Source organism: Ochlerotatus camptorhynchus, unplaced genomic scaffold (genome assembly GCF_037179485.1).
Source record: "Ochlerotatus camptorhynchus isolate MF236.1 unplaced genomic scaffold, CSIRO-AGI_Acam_v1.1 ptg000433l, whole genome shotgun sequence".
Classification (NCBI taxonomy): Eukaryota; Metazoa; Arthropoda; class Insecta; order Diptera; family Culicidae; genus Ochlerotatus; species Ochlerotatus camptorhynchus.
This window is the reverse complement of record NW_027040919.1, coordinates 3,234,092-3,250,401: the sequence shown is the minus strand read 5'-3', so window position 1 is coordinate 3,250,401 and position 16,310 is coordinate 3,234,092. Positions and strand designations below refer to the sequence as shown.

Below are 16,310 nucleotides of genomic sequence, written 5' to 3'. Positions count from 1 at the left end.
GATTCACGGCAGAGGAGTTTTCGGTGGGGTCAGTAGGTCCGGCATGATGACACTAAATAATTTGCTGTTCAGCCAGATCCCATGGGCGTGCAGATGAACAACAACAATCACAGGATACTGCCTGCAGTTGAACTGCAGATGCGAAGCTAATCTGGATCATGCACCATTTCCGAAGTAGGGCGATATGGAGTGGGGGAACATTTAATGGTTTTCACTGGTGGTACATACTGGGTAATGCGCAATATAGATCCCATTGAGATCACTAGCCTCTTCCCAGCAACTCCTATCCCTACCTCCCAGTGGTACCGGCCGGGAACTGTGAGCAACCTTAGGGAAGATCGGGTAACCAACCCCGGTGGAAGCTTTGGTCATAGGCTGACAAGGAAGGGGGGTTTGCTTCGGCAAGGATAGTGGAGGAATTCGTTTACCTTTGATCCTTACTGACGGCTGACAACAATGTGAGTCGTGAAATACGAAGGCGCATCATTAGTGGAAGTCGTGCCTACTACGGTCTCCAGAAGAAACTACGGTCAAAAAAGATTCACCTCCAAATGTACCATGTACAGAACGCTAATAAGAACGGTGGTCCTCTATGGACACGAGACATGGACTATGCTCGAGGAGGACCTGCAAGCACTCGGAGTTTTCGAGCGACGTGTGCTAAGGACGATCTTCGGCGGTGTGCAAGAGAACGGTGAGTGGCGGCGAAGAATGAACCACGAGCTCGCTGCAGTATACGGCGAACCCAGCATCCAGAAGGTGGCCAAAACCGGAAGGATGCGGTGGGCAGGGCATGTTGCAAGAATGCCGGACAACAACCCTGCAAAGTTGGTGTTCGCTACTGATCCGGTTGGCATAAGAAGGCGCGGAACGCAGAGAGCACGATGGGCGGACCAGGTAGAGCGTGATCTAGCGAGCATTGGGCATGACCGAGGATGGAGAGCGGCAGCCGCAAATCGAGTATTGTGGCGTACTATTGTTGATTATGTCTTATCTTAAATGTGATGTTGTACAAATAAATGTATGTATGTACGTATGGTGGTACATTGGCCATTGGTTTAGATTGATGGTATATTGTGGATGGAAGGGAACCACAACTGCACAGGATAGTGAACTTGGTAGGTTTGAACGTGTGGAAGTTTGAACGTTTGGTGATGGAGACATCATAATCAGCGATACGATAGGTTTAGATGATGTCTTCGAGGACACGTAAAGGGCGAACGCGAAATTATTGTGACACATTCAACAGGGCATAACTTTTTTACCATTGGGTAAAAATCAACCAAATTTTGCACACTTTCTCATTGATGTGTATTGTGTACATGCTGTCAAACTCGAAGTCGTGTTTTTCGATTCAACGAAAATGGAGGTGAACCAACGCGAGTTGAGAGAACAAATTCTTTCCAAACACCTGGAATTTCCTGACCTGTCGCACCGGCAGTTGGGAAAAATGTTGAACATTCACCATTCAACCGTCTCCAGAGTGTTGAAGCGGTTCCAGGAGCGGTTGACGTTGGACCACGGCAAAGGAGCTGGAAGAAAACCGGGACCGGAGAACAAAAAGACAGAGGGAAAGGTGAAGCGGATGATTAAAGCAAATCCCAACGTCTCAAGCCGTGATTTGGCTAAAAAGATCGGCATGTCGCAGAGCTACGTCCAGAATGCCAAGAAGAGAGCTGGACTACATACATACAAGGTACAGAACTTCCCAAACCGCGATGAGCGGCAACAATCGACGGCTAAAACTCGGGCACGGAAGCTCTACGAGAAGATGCTGACAAAATACGGCTGCTGTGTGATGGACGACGAAACGTATATAAAAGCCGATTTTAAGCAAATTCCGGGGTTGGAGTTTTTCACTGGCAAGAGCAAGTTCGATGTGGACGACAAATTTAAGAAGAAGAAAATGTCGAAGTTCGCCTCCAAATATCTCATTTGGCAGGCCATCTGCTCTTGCGGACTGAGGAGTGAGCCTTTCGTGACAAAGGGCACAGTAAATGGCGAGATCTACAAATCTGAGTGCCTCGAGAAGCGCCTTTTGCCGTTCTTGCAGCAGCACGACGAAGCTCCGCTATTTTGGCCAGATTTGGCATCATGCCACTATTCTAAAAGTGTCCTGGAGTGGTATGAGGCCAATTCTGTCCATTTTGTTCCAAAGGACATGAATCCGCCAAACTGTCCGGAGCTGCGCCGGTGGAGCAGTACTGGGAAATAATGAAGCGGGAACTTCGGAAGAGCAAGAAGACAGTCAAAGACGAGAAGGACATGTTGAGAAAATGGGAAAAAAACTGAGAAACTGGTACCGGATGACACTGTAAAGACTTTGATGGAGGGCATCAAGCGAAAATGCGTTCAATTTTACACTCAAGGCTCCATAGATTAACTTTTCTTTTGATTTTTGAAGTAAATATATGTATAAAACTACCCTAAAATTTTGGTTTGATTCTAAACATTATAAGAAAATTGGCATGACATTTTCGGTGTCGCAATAATTTCGTGTTCGCCCTTTACTTCTGAGTCGATCAGATTAACAGTTTCTAGGATGTTGTTTCTAGGGTGGGATTGAACTTTCGCTCGTCCGAGTTCTGGGGTTGATTTTTTCGGGCAGCTGGTGGAAATTTCGTCCATCAGCGATCAGGCTACTTCTTCGTTTCTGCACACTTTTCTTGTTGGTGGGTCGTATAGGTTGTATTGCTTCCAGCTCCTCTTACACCACCCACTCCCCTCTCGTTCTATTTGCCATGAATTATGGCCATGAATTAGAGAAATTTAAAATGTAAACACAATCACAAAAACCTACCTTCATGGTTGCCAAACTCATTGGATATTGAGTTTGACCTTCCTTGGAACAATCGGCACAACGCTTAGCACAGCTTTCGACACTGCTAAATCTCTTGGCACAGATTAAGATGTGCTGAGTTGAATACCGCTTGGCCGTTATTCGTTTTTCAGAGGCTTCATAGTCCCCGTAAAGCTTTTAAGCCACCGTGTTCGGAGTGTTAATAATGAATTATCCTGACGTTCAATTTAAGTGTAGTTTTTAGCAAAGTTGTAGCTGAGATAATTTCACATTAGCGCGATAGAAAACTTTTCCGTATATTATTACGGTGATGAGCTAGAACGTTGCGAACAAAAAAAAAATCTTTCCCATAAAAGGGCCAGTGCAGTATGAGTTCGCAATCATACGAGCTCAAATTTTGGGAAAATTACCAACATCTGAATTGCAATCTATAGAGCAAAACTTAAAGTTTGAAACACCCCAATTCTGGATCAACAATAGAAAAGAGCCAATCAGCATTCGTAAACAAACCGTTCCAAAGCCATTTACTCACAAAGTGAAGGCCACCCACGCAAACCAACACCATCATCGGATAGGGGAAACTGCTACCTACACGATTTTTGTATATGTAGGGGAAATGGCTCTAATGTTGGCCTATGGATCTAAGATTGGGCCCATCGCTAAAAAATCTGCTATTTATCAATTGTATCTAGAAAAACGCGTCATTGGGACGCTACTAATGGATCTTTTTGGATGCTATTGAAAATTTAGTCGATTGCCCAAATTAGGGGCACTTAGGCCGACATTACATTCATTTCCCTATATAGAGTAGAAAGCGAGCAAGGACAACTTTGAGGAAGGTACAAGGCAGAAGTAATATAAAGAAAATAGTTAAAGTGAAAAAAGTTGTTCCAATCGAGCAAAGCAATGCATTTTGACGAACCGATTGGAACAACTTTTGACAGACGTCCATACTTTTACTTAAAGGACTTTAGTCTACTCGTGTACCCCGTCACGCAGAAATTGGTTAAATAAAGAAAGACAAACCTAGTAGCTGTTAGTTTTTAATAGCACTCATACCTTCAAAATTCAATTTTCAAGAAGCTCGAGTGCAATCTCCATTTCGCCATCACTTTTGATCACTGAAAAACATTTCTTGGGCAACTTTCCGGCAGCCACCGTGCCGAGCCAGATGACCTTGAGCGATGCAGTGTTTAACTTATCCGGAGACTTTTACATTTATTCAGCCTCACGCAACTTGCCAGATATTGCTTTGCGATTAGCGCGCGCGGATTAACCCCAGCGCATCCCACTCTGGGGCAAGCAGATTCCACGTGGTGTGTTGATTTAATAATTAATGCAATTCACTTTGCAGCTCGTAAAGCTTTGGTAATTGAGGCAGTTATGAATTGCTGAACGGCTTTGCTTTTTGGTGTTTTCTTCAGCGGTAATGTCATTAAAATTTCAAATTTTGAACTTTATGATAGTGCATGGCCCTTTAGATAAGCGGGTTTCGTCAATTAATGGGTTGAGGTATTTCGTGATGACAGTTTTTGTTTGTCGTAGCAACACGAAGGTTTGGCTGTGTAGTGTTTTGCTTAACGGAAAAATTAGATCCATTCAACAACATTTGCCTGCCTGTGCCAGTGCATGAATAACTACAAGTCACACATTAACCTGACCGTACGAGGCCACCGATTTTAACGTCAACCTCCAAGCGGCAGTGTCTTTTGTTCTAAGTCGGTTGCACAACATCCACTTCTGATATATTTTTTTTTCTATAGAAAGAATCAGAAAAATTTCGCATAAAAATGCAAAAGAATGGTCGCCGAATTTTCCCAACCTTGCCAACGCGCTCAGCCTCCACACTTGTCGACCAACAACATCTACTATTTTATTATTATTTTGCTACCAGCACCGCGACGACCGCCATCCACCGTCAGCCAGCCACCGCCCATTGTGTTCAATTTGTCAAACTTAGCAAGCTCGCTCCTATTTTGTCTCCACCTCACGGGCAACAACCGAGATTTACCGCTTCAAATCATTTTCACGGTGCAGGCTTATGCTAAAAACCTCCTCCTGCCGCCCCAAAGCGATTGTCACCGACGCCAAATTGCCCATCTAGTCTATTATAAATCTCACTCGTAAGTAGCCAGCAAATGTGGCCAACCCTTCGTCCCCCAGCGGCGCTAATTTTCATCCAACCAAATTTGGCTACTCGCTTGATCTTGAGCTAGTGGTGGGGCCCCCCAAAAATTTACTGCAGTTCTCGGAGCTCATTGTTTGGTTAGAGGTTTCAATATTCAAATTTGCTTCAGCTGCTGCTGCTGCTACTGCTGCACGTCGTGTGGTTAGATCTTTCGATATGCGTGTTTTTCTCGCATTCTTCCTTGCCCGTCGTCGTCTTCGGAGGTGGACAACAATGATCGCTTTGCGGTTGATTGGTGGGAAAATGTGATTTTGATGGGGCTTCAGAAAAGCAGGTGAGCCAGGGACAAACGAGTTTTTGTTTTTCCACTCTGATTTGATTCGGATTAAGATGACTTATCCAAACAATGCAGGATATCCTCCATCCTTTGATGTTATCTTTTGATGTGGACTTCCCTATTAGCTGGCGGAAAAGATAGATACCGATGGAAAAAAAATCACATGAATAGAAAATGTGGACTTCCTTAATTAGTTTGCGATTACAGCTATCCCTCCGCTTAATGCGGACCGTATATACAGGGTGCAGCAGGAAAAATGTGAAATTTTTTAAACTTTAATTTTGGGTTAATTTGTCTAACTTATAAGGTAGAGTGGGTAGTAGGCTTAGCCTGCGAACGGATGGTTTTAATTTCGCTGACCCAAAATACGTGTTTTTTAGCTGTACCAAGGCGAAAAAAGAATATTTACGTCATTATCATGTTTACAAATGAAGATTCATCACGAATAATTTATCGGTGTTTTAAAATTATAAATTATTGTGAAAACACATGGCTAGAATTTGATTTGAATAGTTGTGTTGCTGCAATGTCCCGCTAGTCGGTTTGTGCTTGGGTCAGTTTTTCTTTTCGCATGTTTCGGTGCTCCGGGACGAAAAGGCCGTTCTGCCTCCCGGACAATAACCGGGAAAAATAGTTTTGCAGGTTAGACTAGGCAAAAAAAACTTCGAAATGTGTTTTGCTTGGTGAAATGTTTGAAATTAGGTCAAATATCTCTAGAAATTCTTCAGACCGTTTTGCCATTTTCATTAGAAATAGACCACGAACCCTCTATACAATCGAATGTTCCTAGGTACAGCCAATAAATTCAACTCTAACATTGCCTTAATATTCATCTGGAGCTTTTCTCGACCTTGGAACATCCAATTCAGTTACTCTTTTAGTGTTCTATTCAGATTTTCTTTAAATCTCTTCAAAATTCTTTTGGGGTTTTCTTAGATTTTTTAAAAGTCCTTCAAAGTGGCCGTATCCTGAAAATTTAGTCCAATTTAAGTCATGGAAGTTTTTCAAGGTCCAGAATATTTTTTTTTTCTGTCGAGGGGATGAATTTGTAATCTAAATTTACGGGCTTTTCCTGGTTTTAGACGAATGCACTGGTTTTATTGGATCACTGGTAAGTTTGAATTTTGAGAGTGCAGTTTCGAACCCCTTTGGATATGGTTGTGTTTTATGTTTGTTCTCTGTTTTGTAGGTGCGTTCGCTTTCATTGTTTTCAGCTGCATTTGCCGGATTAGCGCTGGAACTCTGCCTCCCGGACGGTTATACGTGTGTGATTAGTTTTCTCGCTTTCCGGGAAGATTTAGAATCGAGAAAGAAGTACTCGCTGAAGCCGCCACCGTTAATGGTGGTGTTGTGTTGACAACACGTTTTTAAGCTTTGTGTGCCGCATGGTCATATCATAGAGGTAACTCTAAGACCAGAAGGTCCCGAAGATACATGCTCAACTTTTTGGCTCAGCTCTGGTACTATCTTTTGTCCCAAGCTAATCGATGCACCCCTCGAAACATAGGAAAATTCCATGAACCCCTGATTTTATCTGTCAAACTTTCATAGCAAATCAAAAATAATATAATGTAGACTAGAATTTCGACTAGAATGGGATACGTTAATCGTTTGCTTGGGACCAATAGGCTAGTCAAGTAGTGAGCCAATTTAGAATCGTTAGTTTCGAATTGATTGTTGGTCATATCGCGTTGAAAGTGTTTGATGAACAAAAAACTACCAGAGATATCCCTATGATGACGTAGGACTACGTGGTCTTATATAATAAATGTTATTTGTTAACTGCAGCAGCAGCTTGCTGCTCAACAGAAGTCATTGCTAGAGAGTAGCGGTCAGAGGGCGGTCAATAACAATTGTAGGAATTTTGAAGAAGTTCTGAGGAATGAAAGGAAATACCAAGGATTTCGTAGAAATTTCATGAACAGACTGCGGCGTGATAAGGAAACTTCTGCGAAATTTCGGACTTTTCAGGGAAGCTTCGAGAACTTCAAGCCGGTTCCATCAGCTGCATATACTGATATACTGTCTATAACCAGTAACTGTTTTCAAACCCTGACACAATAGTATCGTTAATTCTCTTTCACTCATTTCGTAAAAAGGAATTTCGTAGCATTTTGTTTTTCGAGAATTGTGCGAAACATGCCGTCAGGTATAATGCCAACCATACGAATAATTCGTACAATATAGGAACTGAACTAAGGCCTTCTTCAGCTACCATGTTGGAGGTGGCTGGGTTCGACTCCCGTTCCGGTCTAGGAATTTTTCGAGCTGAATAATTTCTCGACTTTCTTGGGCATAGAATATCGTACTTGCCACACAATTATACTAATGCAAAAATGATGCAGGCATCGAAATCTTTCAATTAACAACTCTGGAACTATCACACTAAGTTGAGGGCCGGCGTAAAGCCAAAGTATAATCCCATATCAGTCCCATATGAAAAAGTAGGCATTGAGAAAATGGCAATTGAAGTGACGAAGTGCATTTGGGATGTAAATATTTGAAAATTCATAGTCAATTTAATATTTTTTCACGTTAAAATCAGTTACATTGAAGCATGTGAATAATATGACAAATCTTAAAGTAGAACTGTTACTTGATCTATGGACGATTAAATTTCAGGATGGAACTGATATGCGATTACTTTGCTTGATGGGACAAACTAACTTGTTACCGGTTGGTAACATTTGTTTCATTTGGTGTAAGAGTATGGTCAGTGTTGTTAAGAGAGATAGCTCCATAACGTCACTTCTAAAGTGACCGATAGAGTAGGGCACAGCGATGATGGAGGTGTTTTTTCTGCGTGGGCGAAGCGACCACTATCCACTGAACTACCACCGACTTGGCATAGAGTAGTGGGAGACGGAAACTAGCTACGGGGAAGTTGATAGTCGATGATGAGGTGAGAGATCTTTCGGCCTAGAGAGAGAGGATGGGCAGTGGTTTGCTTACTGTGGTGTGAGATAGTTGAGAGATACACGAGGAGTGTGTGGAGACTGGCAACAAAGTGCCGGGAGAAAGAGGTGATAGTGCGTCGATCACAGTGCTCCATCGCTTGACCGATCATCATCCGGCCGTCATCATCTGGCCGACACCATCCAACCAACCCTATCCGGCCATCGAGATTCGGCCATCGCCCTCTGGCTATCGCGAGCCGGTTATCGCCATTCGGCCATCGCGTCGATAGTGCGTCGATCACGGTGCTCCATTGTTGGCCTCGTGTCGCGGCATCCACCGATTGACCGATCATCATCTGGCCGTCGTCATCTGGCCGTCGTAATCCAGCCAACCCAATCCGGCCGCCGCAATCCGGCCGCCGCAATCCAGCCGCCGCAATCCAGCCGCCGCAATCCGGCCGTCGCAATCTGGCCGCTGCCATCCGGCCACCGCCATCCGGCAACCACAATCCGGCCGTCGCAATCCGGCCGCTGCAATCCAACCGCTGCAATCCAACCGCCGAAATCCGACCGCTGCAATCCAGCCGCCGAAATCCGGCAACCGTAATCCGGCCACCGCCATCCGGCCACCGCCACCGCCATCCGGCCACCACCATCCGGCCCCCACCATCCGGCCACCACCATCCGGCCCCCACCATCCGGCCACCGCCATCCGGCAACCACCATCCAGCCTTTCCGCCGTCGGGACAGCCAACGTCTACTCGCACACCATACCAGATCGATCCGCCCAATAAACATCGTAAGGTAAATTAATTCATTGCGATATTTAGGACAGCTTACACCGAAAATTCTCTCTCGCCGACAAATCCTATGACCCGGGAACAAAAGAGACCTTTGGAGCCAACCCAGTGGCTGCCGACAGGCTTAGACTAGCAGCTAGGGGTCTAGGCACGTCCCTTTCTGGGACAGCGCAGAATATCCCGGGTCCAACAGCAAAGAGTTTCAAACTTGAGTTGTTTTCACATTTTTCAAGATCAAAGTCCGTAGTTTTATCACGTAATACGAAAGTAGATGTCAACTGATAGAGGATTACGTTGTTATCTTAAATCAATTAAAATCCATATGGGACTGATATGCGATTATAGGCAGTCTATCCCTGTCAACCACATTAAGATGCATCGTAGTTAACATGATTTTGACATTTTTGGGCAATCTGACACTTTTGGGCAAACTGACAGCGATAAAACTGACCGAGGTATGTCAGAACAATAAATTCTACTCTTTCACACTTGCATCGCTGTCTAGTAAGAGTAGTCTGATGCAGTCATCCTTGCCCCTATATTCAACACATTAATGTGAGCTACGACGAACTTCTTGATTGTTTCCTGAACATTATGTCAATGCGAACCTCAACATGAGCTAGGTTTGAAAAACAAACGAGCCAACTGACGTTTGTCAGAAAACAAGCAGACCCAATTGTTCGCACCGGTCACCACTTTCACGGGTTTCTACCTAGGAAAAAACCATACCACTGCAAGATCACTCACTCGATCATGAGTGACCCGAGTAGGTAAATAGTAGGAGATATAGGGTAAATGTCGGCTTCGGCACCCATTGACTGTTTTCGGCAATCAAAATTTAAACGTTAATTTCACTATGTTTTACCATCAACACACTTCCCTGAATGTATCCAAATGATTCTTTAGTCTTTCAGCTTCAATCTGATTATATTTGTAGGACCGAGCAATCCTGTTATGCCAGATTTTTCTTCAAATGAAGCATACGTTATACAAAATGGGGCTGATTTCGAGTTGCCGATAATAGAACAGCTGGTTAACACGCAGTTCTAATGGGAAGGTTGCCGAAGAAAAAGAGGCTGCCGACAATAGTCACACTCACCTAAGAAGTTTAGAGCGTTGTAAAAACGCTTCCAAACAGTTTTGAAGAATTCTGTCGATTGGAATGGATAGAGAAGCAAGCAGCAGATGAATTGAAACAAACAGACACGTCATATATGTGCGTGACGCTGTGAAAATGCTAATAGAAGTGCGGACGCTGCTTAGATTGACGAGAATACGTAAATTCCCCTAGTTGACCTATTCTGCCCAATGTCCCTTATCAATCTATCTCGTACCATATCGATCGCCTCACGATCAATAGTAGGGCCGAACGTAGGTAGCAAACCGATAAGAAAAAACATCGCACGCAGTGGTGTAGATCCCTAGAATTTTATATAATTTAGTCCGCAATAAACCTTTCGCATGAACAGTAGTTTTTGGTTGAAGTACAACGTCGCGTGTTGCAATTTGTACAATTAAGAACAAACAGTGAAATACAGTCCAACTTTACCCCGTTAAAGTACTCGCGTGTTAAGTGCTTTCTGTGCGCGTTATCCGACGACTTTGAACCCAGTGATTAAGTCCCTGATTGAACACCAACCTTGATATCCGATCCAGGTTGGAACTGAATAATAAACGAATTCGCTATTGGAAGATTTCACGAGCAAACGACATCTAGGCGCGCCTGCTGTGCTTGTGATGATCGAATCAAAATTTATGTCAAACCGCGAACAAATTTGTAGACAAGCATAAGAAAAACACTTTTTGGTACTTAAAAACGGTTAAAAAACATTTTTTTTCTAGGCGATGGTAAGTAAATTAGTCAAAGGAATGCAGTGTAACCACAGAGAACAGACATTGAGGCTCGAACAAAATTTCTCTAAAAACTTGTGTAAAGATTCCTATTTGACTTAAGCGCTACTAACGGCGACTTCCCCACTTAAAAACTCTCTTTGACATCCTGAAGGCGCTGGAGTTGCACAAATTACACTAGACAACTGTGGTGTAACTTGAATTTGGTGAATTGGGTGTTATTTTTAGGAAGGAGGGAAGCCTATTCGGTGTGCTGTTCCCGGTTGCAGGACACAAGATGAGACCAGAATGTTTACTGCTCCCGGAGGACTCACACATTATTCAATAAGTGGTGCGATTTCATCAATCTCGGAGGGAATCGAGAAGAGAAGATTTGCAAGTTGTACTTCACAGAAAAGGATTTTATCATCAGCAGGTTTTTTCATCTATGAGTATGAATACAAATTGAAGTAATGTTTGTGTTTAAGATACTCTTAGAATGGCGATGCCGTGCCATCGGTGAATTTACCTGAAGCAGATCCGTACTTAAAAGCCGATGGAGTATGCTGTATTTCCACTTGCCGGAACCGAAAATGCTGACGGCTTTTCCTCCGGCCAAGCAGAAAAAGCAACACCAACGATGGAAGAAAGCACTGCGCTTGACAACTGACGTGCCAAATGCTTGCTCGAGGGCGATTTATTAACCGGTTAATATCCTGAACACTGACCAAGAGCTTAGTAATTAACTAGGTATTTTTTCTTGTTCTAGTAACATCACGATATTTAAAAACCAACGCCGTTCCAAACGTTCGTGTCAAGCGACTTGTTCGCTGCCTACGTCGGCAGATCCGAAGTCTGGAGGATACGCCAGAGCAGTTGAAGGACCATACTTATTACCGTTCCATATTGAAGCCCCGGAGCAACAGTATTTATTCTGTTTACGGTTGTTCTCAACGTACTGGAAACAACATACATCTACACAGTTTCCCGAGCAAGCAAGACGTCCGATGTAAGGAGTGGATTAGAGTCCTCCGATATGGCAAAAAACTTCCGCTGAATGCTAAAGTCTGCAGCTTGCATTTCGTGACGGCTGATTTTATTCCAGGTACGCTACCAAGGTCTTTGCGCGGGTCCGTTCAATTATCTCGTATTTGAGGAGGGAGTCTGGTTATGCTCAACGAAGGGATGGGAGCCCTTAACACGGGTAGATCTCCTACCCTCGTGGATTGGTCGGATGGAATCAGCTACATAGTCCAGTATGTCCACTAGAAGAATGCTGGTTTTGATTTCCTCCCGGCCATCAGCTGAAATTCAAAACAAACATCACATAACCCCACTTCGACTAGCAAACATTTTTGAAGGAATTATAAGAAGGAAAATCCTGAGTTAATCGCCTCAACAATGTATTTCACTTGTGACAATATTGAATTCTTACCTGTGGATGCCATTATTTTATTCGGGAAAGGATTTTAATTTACCGTAAATTCAAGTTTAGTTTTGCGGACCGTGGAAACTAATGCGGGAATCGAAGAAACATCCTCTGTTCACTAGTTCTTATTTCCACACACAGAGTTCGCATGAGCTATCATAGTTTTAATGCAGGACGCCAATAAGATCTTACGTACACGGCTAACTGCAACAACTCAGAGGCTGAATTCAATCGACTCAGAGCCTTTTTTCATACGAAATTTACTCATATTTGGGAAAAAAACCGCTGTTACTCATTAGCTATTTTTTTTATTGATCTTCCGATTTTCGAGAAGGTGTTTGTGAAAACTGATTCCTTCTGGTCTGGTACAATAGCAGGTTTATTTGAAAATTTTCCATCTGTCAAATTTAAGTTAAAATTCATTAAATGGAACACAGCCTTAGAACCCTGTTATTGACCCATATATGTATAAAAAACGACTAGCCATGTCATCAAATTTGAAGTTCTTAGTTAAAAAAATAACACATGATTTTTCTTTTTCAAACCTTTATTAGTTAGAAACCGAAGATTTGCCAAACGATTTATATTTAAATATATTCCAAAATAAATGGTTCAATGGCCCTAGAATCGTCAAAATCAATTTCTGCTAACTCTTCTTGCTGATCGGCTTCGGCTTCTGGTGCCCGCTCTTGGCGTCGTTGTCCTCATCTTCCGTCTACGATTGAACGAACCGACCTGCCTCGACGGCCTCACAGGTGGACACGATCGTCTCCTCAATGGATGATAAAATGCTTCCCGCACGTACGGCAGCCGTTGTTCGTCAGTGAGCTTCTGCCAGGCAGCAGCTCCTTGCCGTATAACCTCAATCGGTGACAAGCCACAGTTTTGCCGCCGAAAGTCCCGCAAGAAGTTGACGTACGGATTTCGACTCACTTTGCCGGGGTTGCATCCTCTGCTTTGCGTTGCCGCTGGTGCCGGACAAACACAGGCCAATTTGGGAGGCATCACTTGGTAGGTGGATAGAAATGACTTGAAAAAACTGGAAGCCATCAACTGTTGCCGGAAATGGTGGATGAAAAATGACAATTCTGAGCTCAGGACCTGCTTTGATGTTTTTCTTTTCTCGAGATTAATAGTACACTGAGGCAAAACAAACGTATGAATTTCACAATAATCACTTATGAATTTTAGCCACAATAAATCGGTATGAATTTTATTAATTTGCCTTATGAGAATAATGTTTATAAAAAAATATAAAACGGAGCAGACTGGAACCGATCCATGGACATTGATTGCCATCAATTGACGGCAATCGTATGTGCAGGAAGGCAGCTTCCACACCTGCATGGGATATCGCACCAATTCAACACACATGGGCCGTGACCAACGGCTTTTCTTCCCTTCCAAAGGAAGACGTGACCAGAGATTTTTATGCCTCAGAAAAATCCCACCGACCTCGGCAGACTCATTGGGGTGAGAAAGCAGTAACGCTTCCCAAGCAAAGTCCAGCATCAAAATGATAGCAAATTGAAATCAAGTTTTGATTTCAACATCAAACTGAAATCATAATTTGATTTCAGTTTACGCAATTGACAAATCAAGAGCAAATTTTCATTACGTCGAATGTAACAAAGGTAAACAATGTCGAGCTATCAGTGTCAATCGATTCTCCTGCTATTACACTATATACTGTCCGAATATAGGATCAAATCCCATTTTTAAATTTATTTACCAGTCAAATTGCTTTTTGACGTAATCACCTTCCGATCAAAATAGTTTTCGATGTTACTTAAGTCACCCAATTTCTATGGAGATGCCGTTTGACTTAAGTAACAGCGCTGAGAAACCCGTGAAAAGTGTACGTTCGTCGTTTCGCTTTCTCATTATTAAAGTGAATAAATCGAACTGTTTGTTGCTAAGATGATTTCGGTGGTCCTAAAATGATGAATGGGCTGCACGTAAGGAGACGTAATTGATAATTCTCCCGAATATCCTGGTAAATACACTTTGACTTAAGTAACAATAGGGGCCACCAAACGACGTATAATAACTTTTGACTCAAAAACCAGTATTTTTTAGCATGAAAGCTAGCGATTTGCATTTGTATGATTAAAACCCTGCTAAATATGTTAAACATTGCTATCACTATGAGATTATATGTGTTTACTTGGAAATAGGAATAAAAACAAAATCATCATCATCAATCAAAATGACGGTCATCAAAACAAAACTTTATTTTTCTCGGATTGGTGCGAATGTTACTTACGACATAATCAAAATTTGCTCTTGAAATTTGATACCAAGTTTTGTTTTTATTTTGCGGTACATTTGCTCTTCAGAAATATGTTGTTGCGAAATATCTTGTTTGTTTTCATTGCCTTAGCATAACATCAAATTGAATACTTGTTTTGTTATCAACAGGAAAGATTGATATCAAATTGAGTTTTCAGTTTGCTCTCACTGATAGCAGAAATAGTTTTCAATGTGATGTCACAGGAAGATGTTTTTGCTCTCAATTTTGATATTTTAACCGTTAAAACGACCAAAACGACAGCAACCTGAGTAATCATTATCAGCGAAGTCACAACATCAAATTTAGATTTCAATTTGATCTCAGACTTTGCTCGGGTTACCACTACACCATCGGCGCTGGCTTAGAGCTTCTTCATGTTAGACGAAAATCATTCATAAGTCACGCTTATGAAATTCATATGGGATGTTCATAAGTCGAACCGTACGAAACTCTTAAATTTATTTGCATCAATGTACGTTCAGACTACAGAGTTATAACATGTTATAACGGTTGTCAAATAATTGCAACATAGACACCACCATGCAGATCGCGCTATAACATGTTATAACATTGCAGTCTGAACAAGGCATGACCAGCGTTTTAACTTTCTATAAAACGCTGACCAGACTGAGCAGTTATAAGCTGCTCGATTGGCTCTGGCTTTGACAGTTCGTTTCGTTCGTTTGGCTCAAAATCAGCCAGTCCACTCCTCTCTTATACTAGACCCTCTCTAGTAATAGAACACTTATAAAATTCACATTTTTATTGGCGAATTTACGTGCAAAATTCCGTATGATTTTTATTTGTAAACCCATACACAGAATCCACTCAGAAGTACACATGAAATTTATAAGTCAAATGAATAGTATATGTGGTTACACATGCATTGTATGTGTACACATAAAAACTATGTGTCAGACAAGGGGTGAGACAATATTACTCTGAGTTCCGTTTTTGCTGCGAGTAACTCGCGAGTAACTCAATGTACCTCAAAATTAAATCGATGTTCATCGATTTACTGTCTGTTTATTCCTCGGCTTACTCCGTTTACCGCCTTCATATCGACAGTGAGCATGCTTAAGGGCGTATACGGTACGATCAATTCTATTCATTGATTTTCTCTTTGCATTGCTGCAGCTAAGCGAAACAATTTTATATAATTTGTTCAATGCAGAGTTGTAACATGTTGTATTGGCTATCAAAAGCAACAGCAAACGCATCGAGAAACCGTGCATTCATCCATGTGTGCTAGATAGAGAAAGACGATAAAACGTCAAAAAGGTCTATGCTCACTGTCAATTTATTTACGAAAGAGAGAGTCGATGAAGAGCATTGAGAATTGAGAGAATGTAGATTTCGACAGTGAGCATGCATAAGGGCCTATACGCGATGATCGATTCTCTTCGTCGATTTTCTCTTTTGTTAATAGCTCGCTAGATTTAACGTTTCTCAGTGCGTTTGCTGTTGCTTTTGATAGCCAATACAGAGCCTGTTACTGCATTGAACAAATTCTAGAAAATTGTTTCGCTTAGCTGTAGCAATGCAAAGAGAAAATCGATAAAGAGAATCGATCATCGCGTATTCGCCCTTATGCATGCTCACTGTCAATTTATATATTTGAAATCGGAGCTAGGTAACCTGAATGACCCGACGGGACCGGGATGGTCAGCATCTAGACTAATTAGTGGCCGGTAATGCGAAATCATTTGCCAGGACAAGATCTAGCAAACGTCCGTTTCGGTTGGGAAAAGTGTTTCTTAACTAAACCCGTGTAAGTTAAATCCGTCCAAAAGAGT

At 42.4% G+C, this 16,310-nt stretch overlaps 1 protein-coding gene across 1 annotated transcript in view; it reads right to left on the bottom strand.

The window, feature by feature from the left end:
- LOC135711483 (uncharacterized) overlaps positions 1–8,960 on the bottom strand; it is a 47,700-nt gene extending 38,740 nt beyond the window's left edge. The window contains exon 1 of the mRNA XM_065234337.1: positions 8,556–8,960. Coding sequence (XP_065090409.1) covers positions 8,556–8,960 — 405 coding nt within the window. The remainder of the gene's footprint in view (positions 1–8,555) is intronic.
- Positions 8,961–16,310: the final 7,350 nt, after the last annotated feature.